The following is a 20,725-nucleotide window of genomic DNA, read 5'->3' on the forward strand; positions in this document are numbered from 1 at the left end:
CATCTTGAAGTGAACCACACGGAATCATCTGCTGCAGTCTTCGCCTGTGAAGCTCAGCGAGGGAGTTGACTCCCATTTCTCCAGCAAAAAGAATGCCTACTCGAGGGACACAAGGAGAGCAGGTTGGGTGAGCTGCAGCTCATGAAGGGCCCACAGACATTACTCCAGCCCCAGGATAAATCCCTCTGGGAGACATGTAGAACTCCAAAGATTCCCAGCTTCCCAAAGGAATAGACATGGACTATCTGGGGTTGGCACAATCTCCTTGTGAATAACTTAACACATTTTTTTTAACTCCTTTTTCTTAAATGAGCTAGAGCTACCAAATTCTATAAGAGCTTGGCCATCACTTTGATACGTATCAATTTGTTGTTTTAAAATATTTTCACTTTATTAATATTATTATTTATTATTATTATTCCAACAGACTGTATTAAGGCAGTGATCACTAACACAGAACACGACAGGAGCTAACATCAGCCAGGCTGTTCTCAGGACCTGGGCCTGCCCGGCCTCAGTCGCTGACATGCATGTTGGTAGCTCATATACTGCTACCCTCATAGCACAGGCTGCAGGGGGAGTGGGTAAAAAGACAGATGCTGCTGTACCCTTAGAAGCTATTTAATAAATATCATCAAAACAACAAAATGGAAAATAAACCCTCCAGAGTACACCACCTTAGGTCAACTGAACGTAATCTAGTTTATTCAACCAAAAATTGAGAGAGAAGGAAAATATTAAAACAAAACCAAAAAAAAAGCAGTTCTTAACAACTAGCAGTAAATAAATTTATACAACAATTCAGTCTGTATAATATGATGAAATAAATCTACATCTTTTCTTATTTTGGTGCTTTGAATTATACATACAAACAACAATTACAGGGACTTGTTCACAAAGCATGTAGGTCTGGAAAAAGGCTATCTGAACCCATCGACGGCAACATGTGAGTGTTAACGCTAATTGCCTGGAACTGATAGTATTTCCTATGCAGAAGCCCACAGCTTTGGATGAATGATTTGCCTACAACTTTTTTTTTTTTCATTTTTTCTTTTTTTTTTTTTCCTCTTAATGCATCAAACAATTGTGGCCAGTAAAAGGAACCAACACTGGCAGTTTGTCCATTTGGATATTAGACCTAGTTTCTTCTTAATTTCCGAACTTTATTTCCCCATATTCCTTAAAATTCTTGGTGTCCTTCATGCCTTTCTTACAGCTACCCAGATGCAATAAAGTCTTCCTCAAATGTACAGTATTTCTTACAATATAAGTTATATGCAATGTTCAGCATTATTTTTTTCACAGCACTAGAGACCCTGTTAAATAGGGAATATGAGTCTGAATGGCTTATTCACAAATGGGATCCAGATTCAGTGGTTGAGAACACAGACACCACAGTGAGCTCCTTTTCCAAAGTGGCAAACATCATTTTGCTTTCTGCCTTCAAAAACATATATCCATCGGTTTTAGGCTTCATGATACTGCTCCTGCAAAAATGCAAGTATAAGGGGTTGGAGGGACTCTCGCTTGGAGACCTTTAAGCATCGAGCAGGGAATCTAACCCATGGCGGTGACCATACTGGAAGGATGGTGAGGTCCAAAGGAGAGGCTGGACGGTGGGTGCATCGGTGTTGGAGTGGTCAGCATGTGGCTGGAGTGGCTGAAAGGTGAAATGTGGCTGAGGGAAGACATGTGTCTGGAGAGGGCGGCTGGGTTAAACGAGCTGCTCTTGGGGAAGTCCTCCAGCGTGTCATGCACCTTTTTGCACTTTTTGGATTTGCTAGACATTTTTCGGTTTCTGGTCTGGATTCCTTCCTTCTTCATAGTCAAGGGTCTGTTAATCTAAACAAAGATCAATTTTTTTTTTTTTTTTTACTTTTTTCGCTAACTCTGAAATGGCACAGGTTTCACACACCACCACAGGTTCCTCCTACAGCCCCAGATCAGGGATCTGCTTTCAGTCAGCCCCTTCCTCCCATCTTTTCCTGTCTCCTTCCCAGGGACCCCAACAACTGTGGTCTGGTACAGACTAGGTCTGGCTAGGGTGTAACTGTCAGCTTCTACCAGTTTCAGAGATCAAGAGACCATAGGTGAGGTGTCCCAAGTAGAGTTTATTAATTCTGTTCATGAGTATCAACAATTTGGAGGAAAATTTTCCTCAGGGATCTTTGCATTTCCAAACCATATTTTAGAGATCTACCCAGTATGGTTTTATTTCTATGGTAATTAAAAGACAACAACTTTTCTTATTTCATCAGAGTTTCCTTAAAATATTTCATGAGAATGGAAGCAATTAAGGAATCTTCAAGAGGGAAACAACATTTTGCCAACCCTCTGACAAATCTGTTTTAAGAACTTTAAAGCACCGAGGTTATCTGAAGTACTTACATCTACCTGCCTTGGAGAAACTGGGATTGTACCAATCTTAAAAGTAATTTTTGGTTGCCTCTCTTTTACTTGACCTTTTCATAATGAGAGGTGCCATAAATCTTCCCCTGGAATTCATATGTTCTGGGATCTTTCCTAAAGGTAATCTCTTGCCCGTATCCCTCCAATAGCAACTGCAATGATTGAATGTTGCTATTTCTACCTACTTCTACCTACCTACTTCTAACTAGAAAAACACCTAAACAACCAATCAACAAATATTTAATAACTACTTACTGCGTGCAAAGCACTGCGCTAGCAGGAAAGTACACTCATCCTAAAAATTAAAGGCCAAGAATGAACTAGAATGAAGAGACAGAGGCAAGACACTGCTCTAAAGATTACACTAGACTTCAGTCTCTGTGACAGCATACCATCTCTCTCTTCTTGATAAAACTTCTTTTTTCTCTCTCTCTCTCTTTTTTTTTTTAATGCATTTGCTTTGGGGACCCAGAATCAAGAAGGGGCTTTACAAAGCAAACAGCAGCTACTATCCACATGGAGTCAGAATCAGATTAACCTCAATAACAGACATCTGCCCCATATAGCAAACTGCACATCTGGCCATGTTCTCGGAGAAATGTGGCAAAGAAACACCAGGGGTGAATGTCAGAGTCATTCCTGACTTGACTCCCTCGGGAGAAAACATTCTCTTCCACAGGGTCCTCAAAGGTAGAGAAAGAGACTCCTATGGCTCCAAAAGCTAGGAAATGACAATTAAGGAAGAGAGACTCCAGATGGCCAAGAGGGACCAGACTGCTGACAATCCTTCTGGGAGCAGCACACAGACAGCTTCCTGGAGCTAAGCTGGGAGAGGATAAACTGGGGAGAAGGGACTTACAGCCAGACACTGGAGCTGAGACCTTATTTCCCTCTGTGCCACAAAGGCAACGTGAGCAAGTGACAGCAGAACAGCTAAAAGGTCACTGCCCAAAGAGCATCTCAGGGATCCTTCTTCAAAGTTATAATCAAGATAAAGATGCAGCCTACAGAGATGATGGGAATCTACTGTCATATCAAATCTTCACCAAGATAATGTCCAGATACACAGCCCTTTATGCTGTTATCTAGATATACATAGCCAGATATCTAAATATAATATCTAGTTACACAGATAGCCACACAAACCCAGATAACTAGTTACAACACTACCTAGATAGACTGATAGTGAGATATGCAGTTATCTAAACACCTAGATAAGGGGAAAGGGACTTATGGCATAGACGTATAGATATCTAGATGGGCAGAACAAAACACATGATGAAAATGTTAATAGATTTGTTATCACTTGGTGTTAAATATGCATATATTGCCAGATTTTATGAATTCTTTCTAAGCCAGAGGAGAGAGAAAGCTATTCTTTTTGATGAACTCTATAGCAAGTCTCTCTCTCCAAGTCACTGGAGCCCTGCCATGAAGACAGGAGCTAATTAAGAATATGGTGGAAATGAGCAGTAGGGAGGGTTCCTTAACCTTCTTTAAACACTTCATATTCTTCACAAAAAAAAAATTTCTTTTTTTAGATTGGACACAAGTGAGACCCTATCTCATCAAAGTTAACTACTTTTAAAAAAATTGTATAGCTAGCTAATTTCCCATAATTCCTGTATTTCCATGGAAATAGTAAAAAAAGATATATCCACACTCAATTTATTGCAAGTTTGTTGTTATATTTTAAAATAAGAAAGGGGTTTACTTTCTAATGATCCTCCTATTAGTCCTCATAGTACTAATAGGCTTTCTAATACTCTGAAATCAAGAATGGTTCATGGATTCAAGGCAATTTAGATCCCAGTCCTGACTCTTCTACTTCATCAGCCACTACTGTGCACAAGTTACTACTCTGGGTCACCATTTCTTCAAGGAAAACTTGGAATTAAAATAATTTCTTCCCTGTCTACATCATGGAACTATTTGAGGCTCAAATGTGATCAAATAACACCTCCTCCTATACTGCCATCACTGCCCCTACTGCCACTGCCACCCTTACTGCCAACCCCACCTCTGCTGCCAATTACAAATTCCTAGCCCCAAAATCATTTTATAGGCTATGCTAATGACTAGGTAGCTAATAAACACTAATGTCCCAAATCTTTCGGATTTTAACCACAAATCTTTTTATCTCCACTGCAGTGAGGAAGTCAATTCCTCAAAGTGAAAATGGGACTTGGGTTTAATTGCTGATAACCGTACATATAGCCCAGTTCTGGGATCTGTGGGAGAAGAGTTAATCATAACAAGACTCTAGTTCATTAGCACTGGCCCTGACTGGGCTCGTGTCAAGAGAAGACACTGCAGGCAAGAAGGTGAGTTTTACAAGGTCCCTGGGAATCACAGCAATTTGTTCCCAAGGAGTGAAAAAAAGGACTAGGGTGCTGAGGTCACCCTGAGAAGTTCTCCTGTGAACGGAAAATCTAACCAGAAGAGCTTCCTCCCCAATTCCAAGGTATTCCTGAGTAAGATGAATTTATTGCCAGAATGGCCCTGAGCAAAAAGCTCTGCTTCTTCCCTGTTCTGTCCTAGACTTTGCCAAAGTTAGGCTGGCAAAGAGACTTGAGGTGAATCAGAGAAAGCTTTTTTAAAAAAGAGGCAAAACAAAATAAAATAACAAAAGAATGAAATGACAATTCTTTCTCTGGAGTTAATGTAAACTTCAAGTGTAATATATTAGGGTCATGGTCTGTCAGCCAGAGTAGTTTCAGGAAGAAAATACCTATGTACTTTTTTTTTTTTAAAGTAAAGGTATTATAAAATTGGAGGACCCCAAATTAAAAGATTAGAAGTGACACAGCTAAACCCAGGTGACTGGCAATTATCACTCTGCTAATATGATACAGAAAGAGAAAAAAAAAACAGCATTTCTTTTCTCTAGTATAATCACCTCACATTGCTGCTTTCCCCAGGATGTCTCTGCATGTGTAAGCTGGTTAGGACAAAGACATCAGATGAAATCTCTCAGACATTTCATTTCATGTCTTTTATACAGAGAATCCATTTAACATTCACAGCACAGGGTTAGCCAAGACTTTTTACCCTTCAGTAACTGACTTGGTCCTCTTAATTTTAGGAATTCATGTGCCATGCATTACAGTTCTATTTATCTTTCTCTTACAATCTCTTGCTCACTCTCTTTCTTTTTTTGCTCAAAGGTAAAATGCAAGGAAACATTCAAAATATAATTGGCTACTTTTTTCTTTTCCAAGGGGAAGATTTTTTTCTTTAAAAACCCAGACCAGGCCCACCAAGCATATTGGATTGCTGTGTTACATACTGTGTTTTCCAGTCCATACCATGTGGGTTACGTGGTTCTCTGTTTTTAAACCCTTTCAGTCTCAGAAAGGCCATGCTATATACAAAGACAAGGAATTTTTATTTTGAAAAAAGTAATTTTCTAAACTCAGTCTCATTGCACCAATTATTTGAAGCCTCAATGTTATTTTGCACAAAGGAGGGCAATTCAATTTGAGCAGGGGAACTTGAGAGGGCGGTGGTGATATGCTGTTCAACGGACATCATCAGAAAGAGAGACCTATTCTTGGGGATTACAGTTACACTTACATTGTGCAGCTTGTAGTACAGCCCACAGGCATTGCAGACAGGGTCTCCGTTGGCATTTCTCCTCCAGAGGGTGGTAGTGGTAGTCTGACAGTTTGCACAGGACGTACCTGCTCTTCTTGCTGCCGACTAGGAGTTGAGGAGAGAGAGAAGAGGATAAAATCAAAACACTCATTAAATGTGTTTTCATAACTACAGAGACGGACTTAAAAAAAAGAAATTATCATTGAAATCAAAACTAGCAAGTGGCCCACATGAAAGTAGTAAAGATCCCCAAAAGCTGCCTCAAGAAGAAAAGTGTAGCCAATCCACTCACATAGGAGTGTATCAGACTGTACTACAGGGGTCAGAACTTAGCCTGCTGCTCTCCAGTGTAGGACGCAGGATCAGAAAGCTAGCGTCACCTCTGTGAGATAATTATCCCCCCACTTTTACCCCACAAAGTTCACCAGATGGTTAATTTTTATGGGTAGCAGCTTTGATTTAACCAGACTAATTTTGGTACCAAGCTTTCACAGTAGCCATATTTACTAGGCTAAGGCCTACAAGAGGTCTCTTTCAGGAAAACTTGCAAGAATATCCATTCTCGGGATATATTAACAGCAAAGGAAGAGCAAACCCAAGCATCAATGGCACTTTAGAGATCACACATAAAGAAATGCTAGATTATAAAGAGTGCAGAGTGCTAAGAGAACAATACATTAGCTCTCTAAGCGAATTATGTGTGGTGTATACTCATGGGTTGCATATAATTTAGAAAGTGCCAAGCTGGACATCCTAAGTCAACAAGAACCTGTCAGATTTGCAATGGTCCTAAATTTACACAGCACCCTTTAAACCTTGGTTACTTGTTGCTCACATGGGTGAAAGCCATCTTCTCTGTCTTTAGGTAGCTTTCGGTTAATGAGACAAACTGAGAAGAACAAGGAATTGTGCTATTCCTGTTCCCCTCTCATTTCATTCTCTTGTAATTAGGCATTTCCTACGTGCTGCTCACAGAGTAGAATAGCAGCAGGTCAAATGTCAGTCTCAACTTGGATTTTAATTCCTTGGTTGTGTCACTGCCTTCATTCTCCTTAAAAGGGAGGTTTTCTTTCACTTTTTGACACATTTTAAATTCATAAAGTGACTATTTTCTATGTCTATGCTGAAGAACAATAATAATAAAACTAAAACTTTTGAAAAAAGATGGAGTTGGGTAACTTCTAGCATACACCTCTCTCTCCTTGTCTCCCACCACAAAAAGAACATTTTAACTTGAAAATTATTCCTGCCCCTAGGTGCAAAAATATTATCACAGTAAAAGCAGGAGAAAGATAAAGAATTCAGTTAGTCTTTATCTGTGATCAAGAAAATTCTGGTATGGTTATAAAAACATGGAAGGGAAACTAGAGGGATGATGGTATGCTTTCTATCAAAACTTTATCAAGCAAAAAGTGGGGCCAGATATGGGAAACCCAGTGGCAATTTTGAATTAACTAGATTTATAGGTAATCAAAGCCACTTTCAAAGCCACTAAATTGTTCCACAGATATGCCCCAATAGGCTTTAAACATCAGAGCCATGACTTTTTCTTTTTTAGTCTTTATTCTCTGTTTTCTAAGGAATTAGAAATTAAAAACAGCCCTATCTATCAAATTGAGAAGCTTATAATTTTTTTGCTTTTTGAGACTAATTCACCACAGTCCACGAGTACTGATTTTAACTCCACATGCCTGTATGTCTACATGCCTTTGTGAAACAGGATCGTTTAATACTTACATACTTGTTCTGCTTGTGTGTTCTTGGGAAGAAGGTGCTACACTAAATCAGTGTTCAACAGTTTTGACAATTATGTTATTGTGTTATTATTATTATTGCCTTCTTATAGCTTTTCTTTTTCTTTAAATTCAAAGAAATAGTCAGGTATAGCAGACTAATACCAACTCAAAAAAAAAAAAACCAAACCCATTGCCATCGAGTTGATTCTAACTCATAGCGACCCTATAGGACAAAGTAGAACTACCCCATAGTTTCCAAGGAGCGCCTGGTAGATTCGAACCGCTGACCTTTTGGTTAGCAGCCGTAGCTCTTAACCAGTATGTCACCAGTGTTTCCAAATACCTACTCAGGCAGCTGGATTTCCCAGCCCAACAATTTTGAATATATAGTACAAGGACAGAATGCCAACTGGTAAAATAAGAGCTCTAAATGACGAGGCTCATTGTGGAGTTCTTTGCAGTATGCTGATAGTAACATAAATACAAGCAGGCTCAGAATATATCTCTGGTACCACAGACTTTATACTAATTTATACATAATCTCTAAAAGCCACACTATTTGGTTCACTAGCAGGAGGCAAAGTACATTAATAAAGCAAGTTGCTCGGTTTCTTGCTAGTTGTCAGACATTTGAAAATCCTGGTGATACTAAGAAAAAAAAATTCTATAGCTCTTCCCTTCGATTATTTCTTCCATTTCCTGAATTAGTTTATTCAGTGTTAGATACACAGCTTACAGAAGAGCTAGCCACATTATGGGCTGTGTTGTCTTCAGGAAATCTGCAAATAGGTAAAATAAAAATAGCTGATTGGAAAGATGGAGCGGGAGTAAAGGGACAAGAAATATAGGAAAGAAGAAAAAGAAAGGTTCTAGGTATTCAGAAGTCAAATGTTTCTAAGAGCTAAAAAAAATTGTGAAAATGCTCTGAGTGTGTCTCTGTAGTATATGATTTCTCTGGATCTAAAAATATAAAAGCACTCAGTAGAGATGATTAAAAAATAAAAGACAGCTTAAAATGTGACAGCAAATGAACTCTAGAATTAAAAGCAACTATTACTCAGAGTTCTAGAGATTTCTTAGGAAAGGTGAATGAAGACAAAATTATACAAAATGGAAGTAGAACCCTCTTTACTCTGCAAAGAGAGAAACTCCAAGAAAATGTCAAAAACACTCTTCTTTATCAATCAACCCATAGTTTGAGATTTTTACCTTCTCTCTTTTTCTTCCTTTACTTTTACCTTAAAAAAAAAAAAAAAACTATAATGATACTGTGACCTATTTTAACAAGAAGGTTTTTTGTTGTTAGTTTTCTTTTCTTTCTTTCTTTTTTTTTTTTTTTTACTAAGGCCAGGTTTTGAGTGATTCAGAACATTCTTTTGTGGTGTGATCATATTCATTCTGTGCTAACACCTCCAGCCTTTTTTTTTTTTTTTTCCCAAACACTTCTTGTTCTGATCCGTTCAAACATCTTGATGTTTAGGTTGGGGAAGCTGAGTTGTTGTTTATGAGTTATCTCCAGTACTCAGATATCCGGCAGCTTTTTCCTAGGAAGTTAGCTTTGCACATAAGAGAAAGGAAAAAAAAAAAACAAAAAAAAAAACACCAAACTGTATGAGGAGAAGTGGGGGAGGTTGAGAAAGTTGAAGGAGGGGGTAAAGATCAGAAAGGATAAAGCCCAGAGATCTAAGATTGCCAAAATTTTAAAGTCATGTGGGCACTTCCATCCCTAGAAAGTTTTTCCTTTCTCTAAAGAGGATGTGAAAGGTGTTGAGTTGCACTGAAATCTGATGGGAAGGACAAATAATTCTATAAAAAGAATACAGAGGTTTTTTGGTTGGTGTGTGTGTGTGTTTTCCCCTTAGAATTTGATGGATGCTAATTCACTCATTAGTCTGCTTGGGAAAATTCCCTTCCTCCCCTCTCTACTTGGTGAATGTCATCACCACAAAAAGCATTTTGATCTCTTGACGGTGGTTAAAGTTATCATTTGCCAAGCCTGCTTTTATTTGCCTCTGCTACATACACTCACTATTCAATCTAGCCAAAGACAAGTTTACAAATGAACCTCTCCTGCTAGTTTTCCTTATAAATGCTTGACAGTGCCAGGTTTTCTCAAGTATTCCAAGTGGTTCAAGATATTTAAGAAAGAAAAGCTATCACCCTACCGATAATAATTCAAGGGGAAAATCAGATCAAATACTAGGTGAGACCAAGAGGCAAGACAGGAATCACAAAAATTTTTCCCACAGGAATTACCTGTGAGAAGTCCTCAATTTCTATGACCAAAAAAAGAAGAAAAAGTCCATTAGGGTCAATGGCTGGCTGCTTCTGAAATCCAGTTAATTGCCCCATCAATCTTAAAGCACTGAGATTCATCCCCAGCACTGATACAGCACTGAGTCTGTGATCACTTCCTAGGACCCCACCTTCTGCTACTTCACGAACATGTTGTGAATGGTACTTAGGACATTCCATTCTCATACGAAATTTCTCTGTATATGAGGCAGTGGTTATCAATGCATTTTAAATCAATTGGCCTCATCCTGTTAATCACTCTATTAACGAATACATTTAAGAGTTGATAACCAAGAAGGCAGCATCCTTAAAAATTTGATGAGTTACTTAAAGAACATGGAGGAAAAAAGAGAGCTTTTCTGTATGTCTAACTTGAAAAGAGAAAACAAAATAAGACAGACCAAAAAAGCTCTCCCAAGCAAGCTGACATGATTTTGAGCTGTCCTGCCAATTTCCTGCAGAACGCTCTCCTTCCTGAAGAGAGGAAATTAAAAACACAAAATGGTTAGTGTTGGATCAGTGCTTCTCAAGGAGAACTCACCAGCCTTCGCTTGGGCTTAATGAGGGGTCGGTTCTGTCCATTCATTTTGTGGTAGAGCCCGCAGGCATTGCAAAGGTAGTGCCCCGTCCCATCTCTCCGCCACAGTGGGGTTGAGGTTGCCCCGCAGTTTACACACTCCCTGCCTTCTGGAAACAAGAGCATACATAAGTCACTTATGGAATGAAAACACAGAAAAGCTAACAGAGCTGAGATATAAAGTGTACAATAAAACTGAGAATTTTTTTGTTCCTTTTTCGGGGAACTTTTCTGCCTCCACCTCCTTTTAAGGTCCTCCAAAGTTGAAAACAGTAACTATATGTCCATTCATGGCATGACCATTCCCTGTATACATACAGCTCTCCTTCACAAAAGTAGCAGATAAATAAATAGCAACAGAATCTTGTTCTTGGCCTGCCTGGCTTGATGGGGAAGATCAAGCAGAGCCAAGGAGGAAGGCAAATTTCAACTTTAAATATTTCCCTGAGAAAATTCTGAGCCCTGGACGATGGCAAAAGCGAAACATTCCATGTTCATTTCCCTCAGAGGGGAAGAAAAGGAAAACAAAGGTGACCCATTATCATCACTAGGTCTGTCTACATAGCTTGATTAAATAATGAAGATTAGGATGAGGAAAAAGGAAAAATTAATCCATGGCTAGATAGGTAAACAGATAATAAATAGATACATAGATTGATCAATTGGTTAATTGATTTTAGTAGCTAGGCCTTTAATTTTACTTCCAATAAAACTGTAAATGTCCCTGCCTGGAAAGGAACAGATTAAGACCCAGCATGGTCCATTCATTCCTCATCATCTTTTTTCTCTCTGAAAAACACCAAAGTTTCCCATAGCTTTCCAGCTACTGTTACAAGGACTAAAGTTTAACTGTGACCCCAGCCTGCTGGCGGGACACCTAGTGCAAACTTCAGATAGGGAAACTGGAAAAGGTGGGGCAGGGGGAGGGAAGAGAGGGGTAAAGGCTGGGAGGAACAGAGTGAAGATCTGATGTAGATCAAGAGATGAAGCAAGTTAACCAAGGAGGAGGGGGAGGCTCTTGGTCGGCTCAGTAACCAAGGCCTGCCTGCAGTTGCTTTTTCCAAAAAGCATACAAACAAAATAAACAAAAAACCGGCCAGGCTGGGTTCGAGTAGCGTTCACTCCAGGGGCCGGAGAGTGACGCAGACCCACCTCCAGAAAGCTCCTGGGGAGAATCCCTTAAAATACCAACTTAGGACTCGGGGGAGTTTACTGATTTATTTTCAACTTTTGCGGGAGTAGGAAGAATTCTAGGAGAACCGTCTCTGCTTCTGTGGGGCCGGAGGGGATGAAGGCGGCTGACGCGTCTAGCTCTCCCGAATTCGGACACAGAGCCGTCCGGCTTCGCTGCCCAGGACCGAGCGGGGACCTCAGGCTGCCGCCTCGAGCCGCGGAGCCGCCTCCAGCCGCGGCTTCGCAGCCCCGACCCGACCCCTCCGCCCAGGCATGAGCGAAGGACTGAACTGAAGTCGTTCCCGAAGGGAGGAGGCCCGGGACAGGAAAGGGTGGGAGGCAGTGGAGAAAGATGAGCCCTAAAGGTTGTTTTGTTTTAAGAGATTAATCAATTAGCACCAATCTACCAGGAGCCCTGGTGGCTTGGGAATTTTGACTCACTAAAAAAGGAAGAAAAAGCTGGCTTGGCAGTCCTGGGGACGATTATGCCTTTGGAAACCCCCCAGACCACCTGTAACTGTGTGACTTTCTCCAGGGACACTTGTTCTGGGGGAAAGTAAAGGACTTTTGCAAATGGAAAAGGGTTTGCCCCCTTTTCCACTAAAATCAGTAAGGTGTTAAGTAGAATTTTTGTCTATTTTGCTTTTTCAAAAAAAATTGGAAGGAATTAAGGGAGATTTGTTCTTTTAACTTCAGATCAAAAAGGGTTCTTAAGCGGAGGTGCACAGAGAGCTTCAAGGTGTCCAAGTACCTTGCAATTACATAGTTTTTTTAAAACTCTTGTGCCTGTGTGCCAGCAGTACTTTCCTATGTACGTACCCAAGTGCTCCAAAAAGGCTTTGGACTGAATTACATTTGGGGTCAATGTAATCCAGACACTTTTCATTTAGGATCAAAAGTCTGAGAGATGTGGTAGAATGGAGGTGGGGGCAGCATGAAGGAGGGAGGGAGGGCGAGTGGGCAAGGAGGTACCAGCTGTAGCCTTAGCCATGAGGCAGGCAGGCCCTGCAGTTTATGTGCCCCAAGTGAGCAGTCAGTCAGTCCCATCTCAGGAGGTACAGCAACATTGACCCTGTCCTGGCCGGGGCTCCCAGGCCCACCTCTTATCCTGCCAAGACAGAGCCGCTCAGGTTCCCAGCCATTTTTTTCTTTTCCTAGTTGGGCACTGGACAGAAGGCCACGGGAGGCTTCACTGGCTCCTTGCTTACTCCTCCACCAGCAGCAGCAGCACAACTCAGGCCCGGGTTGTAGCTGTGGTGAGGAGGGTTGGGGGCTGCTGAGCATACCCCTGTTCCTAGGCACCCAGGGCACTGGGGGGGATCTCCCAGCCTGATGTGATTAGTCTGAGTTCCTCTCCTTTGTCAGGTGGTGAGGAGGATGACTGCTTCCTTTTCAGAGGGACCTTGAAAGCTAGCAACGGTTCCCTCTTCAGCAAGGTTCTGCACACTGGAGCAATTTTCTGTCTTGATTCACTTGGCAAGTTTGTGACGATTACCTTGTGTTGGATGTTGGGTTTTTTTTTTTTTTCCCCCTCCTTATTGCCTCTAGTCTGTGACTTCAGCAAACAACCAATTTTCTTAATGGAGGCCCTGACTCCTGCCTTCTTTTCTCTCCTTGCTCACTGCCTGGCGCGAGCTGCTCAGGCAGACACCTCTCTCTTAGGTGACAAGAACCACAGAGCTCTGAGGTCTCTTGACATTCAACAGTCATTTCCAAACACCCCTTTCACCTCTGGGTTTGGCCTTCTTACTGAAACCTTGAAACTGGGCTGGACAAAAGTGGGTAAGAGGGAGGGCAGGAGATTGTTAAGAGGAAGGTGGAGGAAGATGACCGTAGTCAAAAAGAGGTGGGGAGTTAAGAACTAGCCCTTTGCAAAAGGGGTTTGTCGTTTGTTTGCAAAGATACATCCCAGCACTGAAACCTTAGGCGTTAGAAAAGCAATAGGTGCCCTAACCACAGCTTCAACCGTTTTTCCAAAATGCTACCACTCTCTCTTCTCGTCTCCTCTGTCAGCAAATCCTTTGCAAAGAATAGGTTTTTATTAAAAAAAAAAAAAAAAAAAAAAAGCAACCACTAAAACCAAGAGAATCTCCTCCTCGAGAATTCCCACCACTTCCACCCTCTTCACACAGGTTTCTTGAAACTTCCCCTCCAAACTCCCACACTCCCTAAAGTCCCAGCTCCCTAGCTGGCCAGGTGCACTGCTTCTAGGTTTTTGTGACTGTGAGAAAGGGATAAGAGGGAGGGAGTAAAAAGCCAAATTTAGATTGCCATCCCCTTCCCCTCCCCCCCACCTCCAAAAAAAAAATAAAATAGGGGTATAGGTGTTCCTACTTCTGGGTTAGACAAACCATAGCTCTTTTTTCCCCTCAAAGTTCAGAGTCTTAAGGAAAGAGCTGAGAGAAAGGAAAATAACAAATTGAAGGCAGAGGTGTGCACAATAGAGAAGGAAAAATCAAACACGGAAATGTGGGCAAAGAAACCAGAGTCCTTTGGAAAAGTCACTCTGTCCCCTCCCCCCACACAAACCACTACACCAGCCTCAGATACCACGATCTTCCCCCAACCTTATACCTCTACCAGAAAAGAGAACTTTTTTAAAAAGTCCATTACTACCTCAAAATGCACAGGTTTCTCTTTACACCCAGCCCTCAAGCCCTGTTCTAATTCCTGTTTCTCTGAGTTAAAGTTGTACCCCATTCTCTCCAATCCTCCGCCTCCACCCCCATACCCAGCCCTTGACAAGGCAGTGGGGGCCACTTTCCTCCCGCCAGCTCTCCCTTCCTCTTGCTTTCTTTTTGACTCCGCCAGCTAGTCTACCTCTTTCTCTCTCTGTCTTTCTCTCTCTCTCCCTCCTGCCTACTTTCATGTACTGAACATGCAGGTCTGAGTTTTTCTGTCAGCCTAACCGCATCCGGACTCTATTAAAGTTCTTGGCGCGGGATAAACAATGCAACTGTCGCGTGCAGCAGTCTGAAAATAATTGGATTAGCTAAAACATATCAACTAAATAGAGACAGTCCTGCTCAGGCAGTCGGAGTAAATGTCACCCTGGAAAAAACCCTGAAAACTGATCTCATGGTCACTGGGCTCCCAGAGTCCTACCTCAGATGTTTTTTTTGAAACCGGGGCTTTGGAAGCTCTGCTTCAAGACACTTCACCCACAAAAGACAACTGATGTTCACTATTTCTCTTTATACAGAATCTATATAGCTAGAGAGCATTGGCAAGAGAGTTGGAGTAGACCAAAGCAGAGATGCCCACCCTGATATGGACAAACATAAGGGGACACCACAATAGTCACTAAAATAATATCTACAATACATAGTTAAATCTTCTCTCAGAGAATCCCTAACTCTCTGATTCTATTGCTTTTGTTAGAAGTAAAATGGATGACGGATTATTTTATCTTTAAAGCAAATTGACCTTAGCTAAACTAGTATTTGGTGTGGAGTATTTTTGTTTTTTTTTTTTTAAATGCAAGTGACTACATTGGTAAAGTATGCAGTGTGCTTCCAGACAGGGTTTGCTTCTTGAAAGAGAGGAAGCAGAAGTACACACCTGAAGAATCTTTTTCAGTCCTTTCCATCTCCTCTGGCTGGAGATCGGTTGAGGACTGTGCCCTAGACACCTCCCTGCCCTGCCTGTGCTGAGAGAGCACTAGAAGAGACTGTACATAACTGGGCCACTGGACACTTGATTCCAGTTCACTTGTGTTTCTCCACTGCAGAGCCCACATTTTTCTCCTAGAAGTTAGGATAGGAGCCCCCTTTCCCATTCAAAAATAAAAAAATGTGTGTGCTGCTTTTGCCTGGTTCCTGCCCCCAGCCCTCCCCCCCACAAAAAAAATATATATACATATACACACATGCTTTATTTGTCCATGTCTATATAAAAGCCTGCCCTCTACTATTGACTGCGTGACCCCCTTTGAGCTAAGCAGGAGAGGAACAGCCAGACTGACAGAGAGGCCAGCGGGGTCAAAGGAGGGACCTGTGTTTGTTTAGGTTTGAGGAGGTTTCGTTTTAGCATTAAACACTAAAGATTTATTCCCTCCGCCTTCCATTTGGTCTTAGAAACGGACTAAGGTTACTGGCAGCACCCAGAAGTTCTGCAACATGAAGGAGAGAGTAGTACACTTTGTTTTTGTTTGTCTTTTCCCTTCCCAGTTCATTGGGGGGGTTGGTTAAACTAGATCCCATTTCCCCTAGCTTCCTAGGGTAAGAATGAGAGGACACACCTTTCTTCCTTGGCTGGAAGAATGGGAAGAAATCAAATCTCAAAAGAGTTGGGAACACCAGCTAGCTCCCCTGAGGTGCCCGACTGCTGGCTCTCTTTTCCCTGCCCTGGATTAAGCACAAGGGAGAGGCAGGCGGAAAAGAATCCCACCCAGGGGACAGAAGGGTCCTACCTGTGCTGGATCTCGCCTTGGGCCTCGACTTGCATCCGAACCCGGTGGGCGAGCCTCCCAGCAGGGTGCTGGGAGGGAAGAGTCCGGAGCTGTATTCCGGGACGTAGGGTGGGTAGGTAGTGATGGGGTGGTGGGCTGAGGAGGAAGCCCCTCCCAGAGTAGTCATGCTGCCGCGGGAGTGCGACGACTCGAGCTTCATGCTGTCCGGCAGGGACACCTGGTACTTAATGCACTCTTTCTCATCCTGCCGGGCAGAGCCGGCGGAGCCCGGTGTGGACAAGGACGGGTCCGGGGAGACGTCCTTCGGCGGGGTGGGCGGGAAGGTGAAGAGGTGAGGGCTGGAATGGCCCGCCGACAGGGAGGAGGATGAGGCCGGGGGATAGACCGAGAGGGGCCCCGGGGAGCCGTGGTGGATGGATGTCTTGGAGAAGGGACTGAGGTTCCAGGGTGAAGCACTGTGGTGGCTGCCCAGGGCTTTGCCGCCATCCAGCCAGGGCAGGGATCCGTGCAGCAGTGGAGGGCGGCACACCTGGCTCCCTGCAGTGAGCAACGGGAGAAGAAGCAGGAGAAAGAGATTCGGGTTGAAAGCAGCCCTGTGAGGCCCTCAGACACACCTGGGGATTCTCCCTCTCCACCCCAGCCTTAACGAAATCCTCCAACACAGACAGGGACCAGGGCTCAAGCCCACTGTCTAATCCGGGTGGTCTCAGGAGTACCTTGGCCAGCACATCTTGGGGTAGAGGGGAGACTGTTCAGCCCTCTCTCGATGCAAGTGTCCCATCAAAGATGGGGGGGGGGGAATTAAGGGACTGTGTCTGACAAGGAAGAGGTGCTGAGAAGGCGTAGAGAAGGGGCCCTTGGCTTATTTGGCCTCTCCAGATACACTTTCTAAATCACATTCCCTCAGGTCCCTTTTCCAGAACCTGACTTGATTTATTGGTCTCCTTCAATGGCCCAGAGTCCCCCATCCCAGACTTAATCCCAACCAGCCAGATAAGAGTCGGCTGTGAATGATGAGACTGAAGGAGTGAGCCTGGGCGGAACAACTGCTTAACACAGGGATAACATATCCACCCTTGATAGAGGCCCTGGCAGCAGTGCCCAGCTCCAAATGCTGAGAGGCCAGGAAGGAGAATGCTTGGAGAGGAGAGAGGGCACATTTTAGGGTTATTTCCAAGTAAACCTAATTCAGTGCTTGCTCTTAATCACCAAGGCTGCTTCCAAAAGGCCTGAAATGGGATTTGCAAGGAAATTTTAATTGTTCAGGCTGCTAGAGAATCTTTCCAAGGCTGGAGCCTGGCATGGAAGTTTTTTCTGCTTTTCTCATCCTCCCAAATCCTACTGGGGAAGAAAATAAAATAAGCTCCATATGCCCTCAAAGCTGTGATTCCAACAGTGCAATACGTGAATTTTCAACTGAGCCCCTGAGATACACAATTCCAGTTTATGTATTTTAAACCAATGATGACTCCTACAGAGTACATTTAGCATTTATTTAAAATACACAAATATAAGATAGCTACACCTCATACAAGTCCATACTTGTACCCCTCTGAGAGGGGTAAATTTGAACTCCAAGTAGTGCAAATCCACATGTTATTGATCTTCTAATCCAGTACCTGCATCAGCATTTGACATTCTATTTAACTATTAAGAACAATACTGAAACTAAAAATCTTAAGAGGGAGGAAGGGGAGGGGAGTTAAGGGGGAAGGAGAGTTCTCTGAACATGAAGGGTCAAGATTCATATTATGCAGGAAGTAGTATAGTAAATAATAGCAAGTCTGCATTTACCACATTTCAACTTAACTGCTGATCTGCACAGAATAAGGGCAAAGAGTGCCCCATCCTCAGAAACCGATTGTTTAAAACCTAGTGACAGCAGAGCGGAGGAGGCCTGCTGCCGGAGGGGCTCTGTCATCAGTGCCGCGGACTCTCTGAGTAGGGGGATGTAGGCCGACCCACGGTCTGGCTGGACCGAGAGCGCCTCACATTTTCTCTGCCTGAAACTGTCCTATTTCTTCTTTAGGAACAAACTTAAAGCTGAAAAGTGTTGGAGATTTTTTGCTCACTCCATAGGGCTGGGTTTCTTTTTTACATTTCAGAACCCTCCTAAACTTCCCAAGGTGAAAGGGAAAAAGAAAAAAAAAGGCAACTGGAATCGCTCCTACTTAAAAAGAAACACTGATGAATCCTAAATCCTCTGTGGGGGCCTAGTGGGGCTGTTGTAGGCCGGAGGAGAGTAACGCTAGAGTTGCAAGGAGCCGGCAATGAGGTAACCTAAAAGCAAAGATGCAGGAAATTCTGTACAGCCGGCAATCTAATCTCTCAAATTTAAGACAGTTGCACTTTCCACTAAAACCCCTTTAAGCACCAGAATCCCATTTCTCGAAGCCAAAAGGTAGGAGACCTGCCTAGAAACCAAATGCACTAGCTTTGGGGAAAGGTCAAAAGACAGCGGTGTGAATCAAAACGCTTCTCGGGCCTTTCTAGAAATTTGTCCAAGAAACAAACTCAGGAACGCTGGCAGAAGCCCCCCCCCCCCCGAAAGAAGTGCGGGAATCAGGGAGAGCGAAGCCCCTTGGAAGAACCATGCCCGGGCCGGGCTTGACCGGCGCCGGCTGCCGGGCCTGGGGAGCCTCTGCTGGCGGAGGCAGAGCCTCAGAGATACCAGCGCCTGAGACTTGGGGGGCCCTGAGCCTGCGGCCGCGAGGTCGAAAGGACTGCAGCACCGCGCCCGCCAGGTAGCCTCTGGCCAAAGAGACAGGAGCCGCGGAAACGCGCCTGCTGCAACTCTTTTTAAAAATACTCTCTCGGCAATCGAAGCGGCTTCCTCGCCCATTTCCGGGCCCCAATTGTTTTAAAAGAGCCAGTAACGGCACTTGGGGGCTTTCGCTTAGTCTCTCCACCCCCTGACCTTCCCTGCCTCCCCGACCCGAGAGGGTGGGGACGGCTCGGCGCTGGTCTCCGTACCAGCCGCGGACTCACCGTGGTGGGTCGGAGGGTACCTCTGCACTGTGGCCCTCACCGAGTTTCCGTAGTAGGACGGGACGTGGTTTCCTTGGCCGTCGATGTTAAAAAGTACATCCACCTCCTCCGGCAGAGGGTACTGTGCCGGGTCCATGTAGGAGTGGCCGAGGCCCGGGTGGTGCGTGTCCGGGTGCTGCCCGTTGAGCACTGCGGGGTGGTGGTGGCTCACCCAGCGCGGCTGATCCGCAGTCACCTCCATGGCCTCGGCCTGCGCTCGCGCCCTCTCGCCCGGCCCGGAACCCGCGCGCGGAGAGGGAGGGCGGTCGGGCTGGGAGGTTGCTGTGCTTGGAGGCTTTGCAGGTGCTACTGTCGTCGGATGGGTGAGGTAGTCTTTGAATTATTTGTTTTCAGTGGAGAAGTGGGGAATGGGAAAGTTGGGAAGGTAAGGTGAAGAAATGAGATTTTCTTAAGTCTTTTAGGGATAGTTTACAAAGAAGGGGAAGAAAAAAATAAATTCGAAAAAAAAAAAAGGATTCGGAAGAATAAAGGGGACCGATTTGCAAAAGGAGGTGAGGATGGTTTGAATTTTCTGCAAGTCAGGCTTCTCTGCACGTTGTGTCCTCAGCGGTTCCGACACTGAGCTACTTTCTCCTCGGGTCACCTGTAATGGAAAGAAGGGGGAGACCTGGATGAACTGGTAAGTACTTTAGCACCTGAGTTTATGAAGTGGCACCACCTCCCCTCGAGCCGGGCCTTGGGGCACGCTCGCCTCCCCCGCGCCCGGCCGGTCGCCCGTGCACCTGGCGGCGCCGCGGGACACCGACACACGCACCCACACGCACACACCTCCTCTGCAGTTCGGAAAACGGGGACACAGCCCGAGAGGCAAAAAGACTCCCAACTACATCCCAAGCAGCCTGGCCCTCTGGAGCCCAAGACTGAGCAGTTCAGCTTGGAGAACAACTCCCCCCTCCCTCCCTCCAGGGGCACAGGTCCCAGGACCTTCCAGCCGGTAGAAACCCTCCAAGAGAGGAGAGTTCGATTTAAAAAATTTTAAAGTCCTCCCAAGTGCAGTAAAACAATGACTTTTTTAAAAAGTCGCCAGTACCAACCTGGATAGCGAGGAGCAGAGAGGAGGAGAAGGCGTGTGACCTGAGAGCAGTAACTGCTCGGTCAGATTGCTTGGCTCGCTCTGTCTCGTCCTCTCTCAGTCTCTCTCTCTTTTCCTCTCTCCCTCTCTCAGTATTTTTTTTTTTTTTTTTTTTTTTTTTTTACAGGGAATGCATTCTTTCTGAAAGTATCAAGACGGCGCCAGGCAGCTCAGTGTTCGCAGACAGCTGTGGCGCGACGCAACTTAAGGAGGTTCTAGTGTCATCCGCGCCGAGGGGGGAGGAGCCTGGCGCTGGTGAGGAGGGGACAGGATCCCCAGCACAAGGAAACTGCAACCCAAACCCGCTCCAGGACTTCACCGCCCCCCGCCCCTACGCCCTCCCCTCCACTGACCGGAAAGGGGCGCCGCGGAGGGCGGCCGCTGGCGGAGAGGGTGGGCGAGGCCCG

The 20,725-nt window shown here is 44.3% G+C and overlaps 1 protein-coding gene across 2 annotated transcripts; it reads right to left on the bottom strand.

The window, feature by feature from the left end:
* Positions 1–678: 678 nt before the first annotated feature.
* On the bottom strand, positions 679–20,481 carry GATA3 (GATA binding protein 3). 2 transcript variants are annotated; one of them, XM_023734387.1, is made up of 7 exons: positions 20,281–20,409; positions 19,187–19,829; positions 16,199–16,735; positions 10,579–10,724; positions 5,986–6,111; positions 1,563–1,842; positions 679–1,487 (listed from the first exon to the last, which is right to left on the bottom strand). In XM_023734387.1, the coding sequence occupies exons 2-7, from the start codon at positions 19,425–19,427 to the stop codon at positions 1,474–1,476; spliced, it is 1,344 nt and encodes a 447-aa protein (XP_023590155.1). In that variant the 5' UTR covers positions 19,428–19,829; positions 20,281–20,409; the 3' UTR covers positions 679–1,473. The 2 variants fall into 2 exon arrangements, with proteins under 2 accessions (XP_023590155.1, XP_004379756.1); XM_004379699.3 differs by having other exon boundaries at positions 1,031–1,842; positions 20,281–20,481.
* Between the last annotated feature and the right edge of the window lie 244 nt (positions 20,482–20,725).

This window comes from Trichechus manatus, unplaced genomic scaffold (genome assembly GCF_000243295.1).
Source record: "Trichechus manatus latirostris isolate Lorelei unplaced genomic scaffold, TriManLat1.0 scaffold00067, whole genome shotgun sequence".
In the NCBI taxonomy this organism is placed as follows: Eukaryota; Metazoa; Chordata; class Mammalia; order Sirenia; family Trichechidae; genus Trichechus; species Trichechus manatus.